The following is an 11,959-nucleotide window of genomic DNA, read 5'->3' as shown; positions in this document are numbered from 1 at the left end:
GAAAGCGTCCAACAGTTTTTAAAAAAAACTCAAAAGAAACAAGATATTTCAGAGGAATCTTGGCATCGACTATCGTACGCTCATCATTGGTTCTGTGTACTTTCTATCATTTCTCTTCTTTCAAAATTTATTGTATTGTCAACAGTAAATAATTCTTGTGGTCGACTTTGCATTAACTTCATGTAGTCAGAGTTGACGAGGTATTTTCAAAGATAAACTGTCTTTGACCTACATTTTATTCAAGGTTGCCTTTGGCTTTCTTGTTTTCAGAAAAAAATGTATGTCCAAAGATTCAATGTGCACAACTAGGGACCTTGGGGCCTTCATCTGAAATTTGAATATGATTCTCCAGTACTAAAAAAATGTAACTGTCAATATTAAATTAGGATACCTGTCGGTTTTCTTAGCTATCCATTCTCTACCAAAATTCAATACGCACATAAAGTGACCACGGGAAATAAAATGTGTAGTTTGTAAATGATCCCCCTTGTATGTTGTGAGAATTAGCACTATATTTATACAATGTTTAACCTTTAAACCTATCGGCCATTTTGTCTCCCGATCAGTCATTCACTTCATTATAAGTAATTTGAGAACATTGGAAACAAACATGTTGAGTTTTAGGAAGATCCATCTGGTTCGTATTGAGATCTAGCGCTGACAAGAATTGTTAAAGGACAGACGGACGAACGAACGGACGGCGGACCAAGGACGAAGGGCGATTTCAACAGATCACCATCATCAGTTGATTGGCTAAAAATTAAATCAACTATGTTTGAATATGAAAGTAGTAATTTTTATTTTCACTGCACACTTTTTAAAGAAATCCACCGTTAAATTTACTGAAAATGAACAATTAATGTTAACTGATAATTAAGGTTAAAATGTATGAGTTAAAATCATGTATATTTATCAATCCCGTATGATACAATCAAAACAAAATAAAGTATATCAATCTTATACAAAAAATAGCAGTACACAGAGCAGAATGATCCCGATACCGATTCAACTATTTAGATCATGGTTTGTAAAGATCCATAGCACATCTTCAATACCTATCTTTTAATATCTTTCTTTAATACCTGTTGTCTTTGGAAATATAGAGATTCGAAATTGAAATAATGATTGTTTCATACACCTAGTCTTTATCTGAAAAGAAGTTAATCATATAAAAATGTAATTCATATAAACATGAAATAAAATAATATTGATAAAATGTATATATAACAGTCAAAAGGGTGGTTTACATAGACTTAATCCATCCCGTCAACGTTTTCAAGTTTGAACTTTTATCCTTTGATCATGATCGATGACCTCCATAATTCAATAAAATGTAAAATACACAACTACTCTGATAAATGGTTCGCTTGATATTGTCACACATATGTATGCCAAGATTTGTAAAGTATGACCTCCGAACCCTTAACCTTGACCGATGACAATCAATTTTTATTCCAAAGTAAAACTCGGTATAATTATAAAATGATGCAAATACTACAAAAAATGTGGAGGGTTTCAGAAGATACAATGAGCATACGAAAACAAACCCATTACCACTACAATATGTTTCAGCGAATGAACAAACAAGTTCATTGGTTGTCAAAGGGTATAGCAATTTATTTACATAGTTGGTACGAATGCAGTGCGTAATAAAACGTGAAGATCATACCGTTATATACAGGGTATTACAGGTATATATAATTAAAACGCCGTTCAAAGGAAACATCATAATTACGTTATTTTTGCATTGCATAGAAATTTGCAATTATTATCAAAATCATAATACGTACATTTTGACACTAAATGCATAAATGTAGGAATTAAGTTTTTCGTCTATCAAACAACAACTCAATAGAAATTTAACAATATCTTTGAAAACGCACATACATGTAAAAAGCACATAATGTTCCAAATTATTTTATGATTAATATAAACGAAAAATGATATTTGTAACTTATAACAAGAATTTAAGTATGCAAATGTCGGAAGTATATAATGTCAACATCAAAACGTAACAAGATATATGTAAGCGTAGTTTCTAACACCTATAACGAAACGCTATGGGTAAGTCACAAAATGCGGCACTCGAAATATATTTGTTTGAATATAATATAGACAAAATGAACGGTGAAAGAAAATCGTACATCTATTTGTAAAGATTTAAATCATCCAACCAAACAGTACAGAAAGAATACAAACATCCCTCACACATCCTATTGAGTTATATAATTATGATATATGTACATATCACTATATCACTTCAAGTGTTGTTTATTCACAAAAATAGGATTGCACCAATGACCTGGATTGACTTTGGATAGTTCTAACAATTCATTGATTTAAAGGATAAAGTCATTGAGTCTATTTTGATTTGCTTTTTGATTTGTTGTTCTTTTTTAATTTTTTCTTAGCTCTTGCACCCTCTCTCTCCTTACTCACAGATGCAAATGCTCCACTCGGGGTTTCGGGTGTTACCTTCTTTCTTCTTTTTTTTCTTTTCCGTCGTTTTCGTTTTCCGGTTGCTTCTGAAGTATTTGGTTGGGAAACTGTTTTCGTCGATTCCATGTTTCTCACTATGGTTTCTCCTCCGCCAGGTATTTCACAGGCATCGACATCTATATCGCTGTTCTCTATGACAGTAATCTCGTCCCATTCTTGGCTTTGTTGTATTGGCCTGCTCTCTGCTGTGCTGCTACGGGAAACCATGGCACTCTTTGTTAATGTTTCTTTGGATATTCCGTCGGCTTTCACAGTTACCACTTCTTCATTCTCAGGTTGCGTCTCATCTTCATCTCCGAATGGTCGTGCATGTTTTTGTTTGTTTTCTTCTGTTTCTATTCTTGCAGGTGTCATCACATATGGCTCACACCTTCCATCAATCGTATTATCGACGACATTTTCCGGTTCATGGGATGTAAGTTTCTTTTTCTTCTTTCGTCGTTTTCTTCTTTCCCTTTTTTTAACATTTGTGTCGAGATATGTATCGTGTGATGAATCAGCTTTCCCGGTCAGTTCGTTACGACTCGTGTCAGTTGTTCTCCCGGTTACAAATACAATATTTCCCCCCCCTTCATCGGTCTTCAGTTTTTCATTGTTGGATGCATTTACAATAAAAAAGTCACCTGCTCGCGTGTTATGCATCTCATCCTCAGCCTTGTCTTTTGCAAAACATTCTTCAAACATAACATATCTTGCAGTGACAATTGAATTGTCCGCTTCATTGTTAACATGCTCTTCTGTCTTTAGTTTCTTGTCGATTTGGACGTTTTCTTCCTTCTGTTGAAAATTCCACGTGCAAGTTTGCTCTGTTAAACTTTTCTGGCCTCGTTTCTTTTTCTCCGTTTTGTCTTTTCTGAAGTTTTCAACTCCCGGTTGATGAGAGGTACAAAAGACGTTGTCAGAATCTGATTTTGCACTTCGATCATGTTGAACTCTCATCCAGCTATTTGATTTGGATCGTTTTGTTTTGTTTACAGCTTCTGTTTGGATTCCATCTTGTAGAATATCTTTACTTGGCCAGGCTATAGAAAATATTTCTTTCTCTTCATCATGGGGATCAGCAAGCGAAATGTCATTTATCATTTGATTGCTGAAAATATAATTTGAAAGGATTATGAATGTATATTACAAAACTCACCAATAACACATATGATTATACTAAAATATGTTATTGTTTTTCTACATGTTGCGATGTACTAATAACTCAAGATAACATGTATCAGTACATCATCGTTTCAATGCTTTGTGCGGAAGCCGTTTATTATAGGACATCGTTTAATGTTCCCAATGTATACGACTATTGTGCGATTCAAATGATATATTTAAACCCGTTTTTGCACAAACTTCAAAGTTTTTTCTGTGTATTTTTGTTTATTATTCTCAAGAAATTTGTCCTTTGTGTCCTGCTTCAGGTCATGTTATCAATCTCAATAATAATAATGCCCTTCATTACTACGACGATTATTCTAAACGTCATTATTGTAGACACTGTGATTCATAACAAAACCTGTGATAACTACAATGCATTACTCCTTCAATGAGCAAGCAAAAATACTTACTACACGCCGTTAGATGCTCTAAGTCTACAATTATTGATCTCTCTTATGGCCTTAAAAAATAAGGAGGAGACATAGCTAAACAAAGTTGATTGCTCTTTGCCACAGGTGAAAACCCGTATCTCTTGGCATCATGGATTGTTTTGAAAACCATAAACTGACAGAAACTGTATGTCGCAAGAAAATTAATATATATTTATAAAATGATGTAAAATACATTATATATTTATCCGATGCACCCTCCTTTATCGTTGATCTCAGAATATTTTATTACTCCAAACTGAAGAGGAACAATATGTATGAATCGGACATGTTGTTCCATTTTGATCAAAGAAGTCTTTTTCCTGAATAATATTTGCCACCTATCCGACACCAACACCTGCACATGGTATCATAATCCCCTTAATTACATCATCATCATCATCTAGCCTTTAAACAGCATCCTTATTATCATCCCCGAAATTGTTTTATTCTTATTGTATTCAGACACATTTATCAAGAAGATGATTTTGTAAGTATCCTTGAAAACTGACAATGTATCACGGAATTGTCGATTTGTTCTACATGCAGTTACCTTTTTTGTTTACTTTTGCAAAAACACAACATCACGCCAATAATCAGACAAACAAAGCCGAGTCCGGCAACAACAGTGACGACAGGAACAATGATGTATTCTAGTGTAGTATCTGGGTCACGCGTGTTTTGGTCGCTTACAACACAGTCTGCAAATAATAAACAAGTCAATACAATGCTATGTATATCGTATATGTTTGCGTTATATTGACTTTACAAACTTTCAACATTCATAAGTTTTCCTTTCACTTCTATGTTTGCAAATGATCTTTCGAATACTTAAAGAAAGAAGTTAGTTTTTTATCCTGATTATAATAATATATATTAAAATCAACGTTTACAAAATCGAGTACAGGAGATTTGGGAAACATCAATGTGAGTCAATTCAGTCACGTACCTTCGCTTGATGAGTTAGACCACGTGTACACGCTCTCCTCGGGTTTACATTCTAAACATAACGCATTCTCTTTATAGGATCCTTTAGGATGACAGGCTCTATTAATGTAACAAAACCCTTCCTACAAAAAAATAACAGTGTCTTTAAGTACGAAAAATGCACGAAACTTGTACATTGTAATTCACCAAAATGTGATAGTTTATGTTGTTTACATTCTTGTCATCTAGAAACAGCAACAAAATTGATCAAATAACAAAAAATAGATTTGGAACGGTAACAATGAGCTTTATTTACATACTGGTCGGATTTTAAAATTATGTGTTATTGCTGTAGATATCACACGTATAACCCCATACAAGTGGTTTTTTTATCCCTTAACATTATCTGGTAGTTCAACCTCGATCAGGTGTAATTAACCTCATACAAGTAACCAGATATATCCCTTTACATTATCCAGTAATTCAACCTTGGTCAGCTGTAACTAACATCATTCATGTACATGTAATCAGATATATCTCTTTACATTATCCAGTAATTCAACCTTTGTCAGCTGTAACTAAACTCGCACAAATAATAGGGCAGACTTTTTTAATATTTCGTACTTCAACCTAAATCATATTTTACGAACATCATACAAATAAAAAAACAAATATTCCTTTCCAATATCCTGTACTTCAATCTTGATAAGCTGTTACTAACCTGTATATAAAACCTAATAACTCCAGAGTCGTTGATGAAATATTGACATGCTGCATTGATAACGACGAAATTGATGACGTCACCAAAATCAAATCCGTCCATAGCCACCGACACATTGTACTCGATTCCGAGTCTGTCTGTCGGGACGTGTATCTCTGGAAGGTCACAGATAATTTCAAAGAGGCTCTGGTGTTGAGCTGATACATTTGCCGTCTCCAATGTATGGTACATCTCACCCACCAATGTCTGTGAGAGATAAACAAGCAATTATATGAATATCACGAACGTCTAAACAAATAAAAAAACGAAACTTAACGAAAATAACTTTTCGTCATATTTCTGTTTTACCAAATCCATTAGGTTTGCATCAAACAAAATGTACTCACCATGTCAGAGAAGTGATCACATTTATTCGTATACGGTACCATACATTCGCGCAGCAGTAGCTTCTCACGCTGGTTTAACATGTGAACATTTTACAAAACGGTCTTATTTCTGCCTGGCATTCATATTGACGATTCAGACAAAATTTTGTTCAAAAATTGTAACCGACACATTAGTTCTATGTTTAAAATATCTTTTTTTATCACATAATGTACTCTGTTTTCCTGTGAATATACCATGTCATATATTTTTTTGAGTATTAACCCATGAAATATGACCTTACATGTGATTGGTTGTAAGTTTCAATTGTTTCAAATGTAGTTAAAATGGCGGCTTTTTACATTTCAAGGAGACGTGAGAATTGGAGTTTTTTACGACTAATTTCCGACAAATTTGATATTGTGATTAAAAAGATATTACACTCGTTTTCAATTCAGAGCCAGAAGCTCTCTTAACTGAAAAAAAATACTTAGATTCGTTTCATAAATCTAATATGATCCTATATATATTAATTTCTGACAGGAAAGGGAAAGCGCATGACAAGAAAACCACAAGGGCCCAGCTTATCGTACAATTAAGACGTACTTACATTAGTAGTGTTATTGATAATGTCGTATTGTGGAATTGTCTTCTGATGTTCAGTTAGGTTGGTATTAATTTTGCCGAATGCGGTACGACATTAACAATGCTATTTAAAAGACGTGGAGATAAATGAGTAGGTACTAACCTCACGACCACTGAATTGGCAAGTGTAGTTTTGATCCGTAGGGAAGTCCAGTCCCTCTACCACTACGAAGGTACACTCGTCGTCGATATCACAAAGTCCTTCATTGTCTAGTCCGTATAACACTAAAGGTGCGTTGAGGTCAAAGGAACAATCCTCCGAGGCGAATCCTTCTTCACATTCACATTTACCTGCGTGTGAATTATACACGTATTGCTTTATAGATGTTAATTTATAGTGTCACTCACTGATGGTTTCTCAGAATGTTCCCTACTGCTATATACGTCATCACTTTAAAATACACAACCTACTTAACAAAATATGCGAGCAAAAAGAATTTCTGCAATTTGTTTTTTCGAGAAAAAGAATTTACTACTTTGATAATATAATAAGAATGATAGAAATTTTTCGACACTTGTGCACATTTATGTTATCAACTGTTTCGCGGTTGCCAATTTATAAACAAACATCAATCAATCATAAATCTTGTCAAAAGTGAATGTTGATTGAGGCATCATACCATTAGAGCAGGATCCCCGTTCGGAACAATTGTTTGAACAGGTGTTGTTTCTAATAATGTTACTTATTTCTGGATATTCCTCTTGTAGAGTCGTGTTTTTTTCTAGGGTTTCAAGGCAGTGTGTTTCACTTCGATCCACGGCGTAGCGTGTCCAGTTGCCATCGCCAGTAAGCTGTTCAAGAAAATGGGTATTGCTTTTCGTCATTTAATGTTATATTTATCTTTGTTATACATGTGTTTTTATCACGAAGACTTTATATTTGATATATAATGTATATCATTCGAAAAGAAGAAGTAAATAATTTCTCTTTCTGACAAATGCAAATATAAGTGCATCTGATGTGAAAAATGTAATGATGATCTGCAGGCATAAGCAGTGGTGTCAACTGGTATTTATTACAACGGTGTATACATAATCGCAGCTTTATTTTATTCTTACATAATAAACCTATTTAGGGGATAAGTTGTCACTTCATACAAGATTCATGAAACGTTTTAAAGTGTTATGTTTAGCAAGGCACAACCTTCCTAAAAACAGACTGTTTTCATATAGATGCATCTCATATGGAAGAATTCAAACAAGTTCAATATCGATTTTGACAAATGACCAAGACTAGATTTATTATAAGCTAAAAACATGATTTATCAAATATATTAGGTCAACATTTCGATTCCATGTCAATGGTCTTCAATGCTGTCCTTTTTTAATAGATACAGTGTGCTAAAAATGAATTACATCATACAACTGTTTTAAACTTCTAGGACACATCGGTGATGCTTAGAGACGAAATCGTTTGGGATCAATGGTATAAAATGATGTTACAATAGATGAGGTTGTGTATACGAAAATGTTGTATATCGTCAACTTTAACAGTAAATAATTTAACATCAGATCAGACAACAACTTTCATAGGGATGACTTCATTTTATATAACGACAGACCCACGATACAATGACAAATACAAGTTTTACTTATTCACATATAAAACAATACCATCAGATCCGCAGCGCAGTTGTCTATTTCAGTACTTGAGGCGTTGACACCAATATCAGAACAGGCTTCATTTGTTACGGTTGTTAGCGCATCCGTGCACAACTGGATAGCTTCACTTTCATTTATCACTACTGACTGCAAATATATTTCAGATGTCATTTAGTTAGATATACAGTTCTAGGATCGCACAACGTTACACCATGTACTGTGTGTGCACTGTGAGAGAACGATACGTGTACGGTATGCGTACGATACAAGTATGTAGATTACAGCTTGCATACATCGTCGTGCACGAACACCAAACGTTGAGCGATAACATTCGTGGTTGGTGTAAATTGAGGAAAGGTTTATAGTACGCATATATGATCAGTATCGTGGTTGATATACCATAAGGAATGTCTTGTGAGTATATAGATTTCAGGACAGACAACGCTTCGGTCACTCATCAACACGTTATTTACCGGAGTCATGTCCCATTATGGACAGTTTTACGATCACTGTAAATACACATTATTATAATGGGAAGAATTTAAAACATACTGACCTCAAACGAAAATGAGATATCCTTAACGTACCTATTTCATACGAGTCTGCCAAATGCTTTTTATTACGTTTAATTGGGCAACCAGTTTAACATGTACCGAATAGCAGATTTGTTCGGTAAAAAACCACACAAAAGGGCAATCGATTGTTGATTCGGGTTTTTGCGCACCATGTTCGTACGATGTGAGCACGATGTTTCCACGAAGTGCGTTCGATATGTTTGGTGAGCTGTGCGTTTACACAGCGGTAATAGCAGGAATCATCGTTCATACCAGTTTATGAGTTCGACAATCATGAACTAAATGTCACGTGGACTTTGTACCGTCCACGCGTACAGCTATACCAATACAGATTCTAAGTACCATCGAGAATTATCCTGCATAGACTTACGCGTTTCGTAATGTTGTGAAGATAAACGTCGTCCGGACTGTCTGCTTGACGTTTTTTTCTGAGGACTCTGCGGTCAGTCACAGTGCATCTTACTTCTTGCCTGGAATCAGTACAGCTGGCGTATTGTCTTGAGGAGCAAAGAGTGGACTCTATATAGCTATCTACCGGAGTCTCGTCTCCAAGTTCAATACTGTTCTGTGGACAAACGCACATTTGGTAGGGCGCAGGATATGGCTCCAGGAAGTCGGTGTTTGGTTTCACGTTAAGCAGATTATCTTCTTCACTGAGCCTGTAGTGTTTTTCATATTAATTACAAATGGAGGATTGGTATGGTAAAATACTAATCCAATAGCAAGTATTATGTAAAATATTCTCAGAACCTTTTGATACCTTACAAAAAAGAAGAGTTTAGAAGCATGCAGACTATTTGTCATCGCTGTTATGATCTGTGCAATTGCATAAAACGGCTATAATTAATCATTTCATCCTATAACATTTGATAGTCTGTGTGTTTAAGAGACAACTTACAGGACGACATATACATGTAGTACGACTGCAATATACAATCATTAGTCTAATATTATCAGATCACCCCGATACTCTTAGAAAATCAAATGCGTTCACGAATGTTAACATTGTCGTAATCAGATGTATACCAGCGATAATTATATGTAACGAAACTAAAGACTTTGTTTTAAAAGCACGTATGATTACTTACCTGTAAGACCGAGTAAAGATGTTCGGGTGATAGTAGTAAGACCACCTGCTATTTGATATGTCTCTACACGGCATTGAACCTCCTTTACTGACACAGTCGTTCGCCACGTTTCCGTCCAGATCGCCACAGAGACCGGTTATTCGTCCCTTGTACTCATGGACTGTTGGTGTTATATCGATATCTAAGAGGCCTCTCGTTCTAACTGACACCCGGATGGTCGCTCCAGTGGGTAAATATATCTGTTTAAAAATGTTCAAAAAGAATAATGGTACTTATATTTCTTTACAGAATATGGTATTATATTTTTATAACTGTTCATCTTTATCAAGGATCATCTTTTGTAACGTAACGGCCAAACAAATAGTACTTTCGCAAATACTTTTCGTATTGAACAATGTAAGCACATTTTGCTTATACCATGAGGTCAATATACTCGCAAGTTTGAATGCAAACGACTTACACATAAATCAGCGGTCATGTCTTGCTTTCATTTAGCAATTATACAATGAGTAATATGGCTTCTCTAGTGACAAATCGTGGCCATCTTGCAAAATGTCATTCTTTATAATCACATATTTATTTTTATTTTGCTATGCTTGTACATGTATTCTTCTTTTGAATGGATAAAAGTTGTCGTGGTATAACCTTAAACGATATTTATTTGACATATTTTGAGTTGACTCAATGCTATTTATTTCAATTGATTATCAATTCGGTTTGGTTTGTTTGTCTTTTACGTCCCATTAACAGCTATGGTCATTTAAGGACGTGCAAGTTTTTGGTGGTGGAGGAAAGCCGGAGAAAAGCCACCGACCTACGGCCAGTACCTGGCGACTACCCCACGTGGGCCCCGAACCCGCGACCCAGTGGTGGAGGGCTAGTGGTAGCAGAATGTCAGACGCCTTAACCACGTGGCAACCGCGACCCCAATTGATTATCAAGCACAAGTAGTAATATATGTCCGGATGGATGACTTTATTTTGACATTTCTTTTCACGCCACGACGTCATTGTTTATCCTTATCTTAACTTTATCCGCGAAAACAGTTCGGTGGTAATTATCACATAAGGATGCTGAACATAGAACTGATCATACATATTACAAAAAAACAAATTATGATCAAATTAAGAAGGAAACATACATCTGGGATATATGTCAAAATTACCAGTTCCCCATTGTAAACAGAACTGTTTTACAACCTTTAAAATGAATGACCAATTTAGCAACAAGTTGATTATCCCAAAAAATCAATGCTAAAAATGTACCTGTTTGACGTTAGGTATATCACTAAAAGTGTCATTGCATCCACATATTTATTTGTTGCAAAACCTTTTTTGCTGTGCGTGTTTTAAATGTTCAATATTATTAAAATAAATTGCATCAAAGAAGAATATTATTTAATATTAGCGTTTTATTTTACTGAAGCACGCTGACCCCATTTTGGCTGTTTTATGAAAAGATATACATTTCGTTTGATGAATGAAATATAAAGAAAAGTTCAATTAAAAAACGTATTTAGGTTGAATGACACACATTACTGATAACACACTTAGAACACATTGTATAAGTTTGTTCTGCATACGGTTAAAAAAGGAAATCATCAGAAACCCCATATTATGTTAAACTTGTATCATAATCTGTTCATATCACACAAAGGAACACACGAACACTTTAATTTCTTTTTGCATTTACTAGTATGCATTAACTACTTTTTCCAGACATAAATATAAAAAAAGTAAAAGCTTAGTTCAGGAATTTCTAACTACTCAGAGGAATAAACCCTCGTATGACATTCGCTGTAAATTGGGGATTAAATAACATATAAACAAACCGATCCCCACAAGTCTTATGCGTTTGTGTAAAGCGTTTGCTTAAGTAAGAAATTTTAACAATCCCCATCCGGTCTTCATATGCAAATGAGAATTTTGCGGACGGTATATCGAGGTTGATATACTGTCGTAA

General features: G+C 34.8%; 1 protein-coding gene across 3 annotated transcripts in view; it reads right to left on the bottom strand.

The window, feature by feature from the left end:
- Positions 1 to 817: 817 nt before the first annotated feature.
- Positions 818 to 11,959, bottom strand: part of LOC110465342 — a 50,556-nt gene continuing 39,414 nt past the window's right edge. For all 3 annotated transcript variants that reach the window (XM_021521093.1, XM_021521094.1, XM_021521095.1), the window contains exons 18-26: positions 9,998 to 10,236; positions 9,280 to 9,568; positions 8,347 to 8,481; positions 7,353 to 7,524; positions 6,836 to 7,023; positions 5,725 to 5,970; positions 5,026 to 5,146; positions 4,630 to 4,777; positions 818 to 3,589 (exon numbers count right to left, since the gene is read on the bottom strand). In XM_021521093.1, the coding sequence (XP_021376768.1) occupies positions 2,362 to 3,589; positions 4,630 to 4,777; positions 5,026 to 5,146; positions 5,725 to 5,970; positions 6,836 to 7,023; positions 7,353 to 7,524; positions 8,347 to 8,481; positions 9,280 to 9,568; positions 9,998 to 10,236 (2,766 nt within the window). In that variant the 3' untranslated portion in view covers positions 818 to 2,361. The remainder of the gene's footprint in view (positions 3,590 to 4,629; positions 4,778 to 5,025; positions 5,147 to 5,724; positions 5,971 to 6,835; positions 7,024 to 7,352; positions 7,525 to 8,346; positions 8,482 to 9,279; positions 9,569 to 9,997; positions 10,237 to 11,959) is intronic.

Source organism: Mizuhopecten yessoensis, unplaced genomic scaffold, assembly GCF_002113885.1.
Source record: "Mizuhopecten yessoensis strain PY_sf001 unplaced genomic scaffold, ASM211388v2 scaffold11069, whole genome shotgun sequence".
Taxonomy (NCBI): Eukaryota; Metazoa; Mollusca; class Bivalvia; order Pectinida; family Pectinidae; genus Mizuhopecten; species Mizuhopecten yessoensis.
Note: the sequence above shows the minus strand (reverse complement) of the source record. Positions and strands in the feature narration are given on the sequence as shown.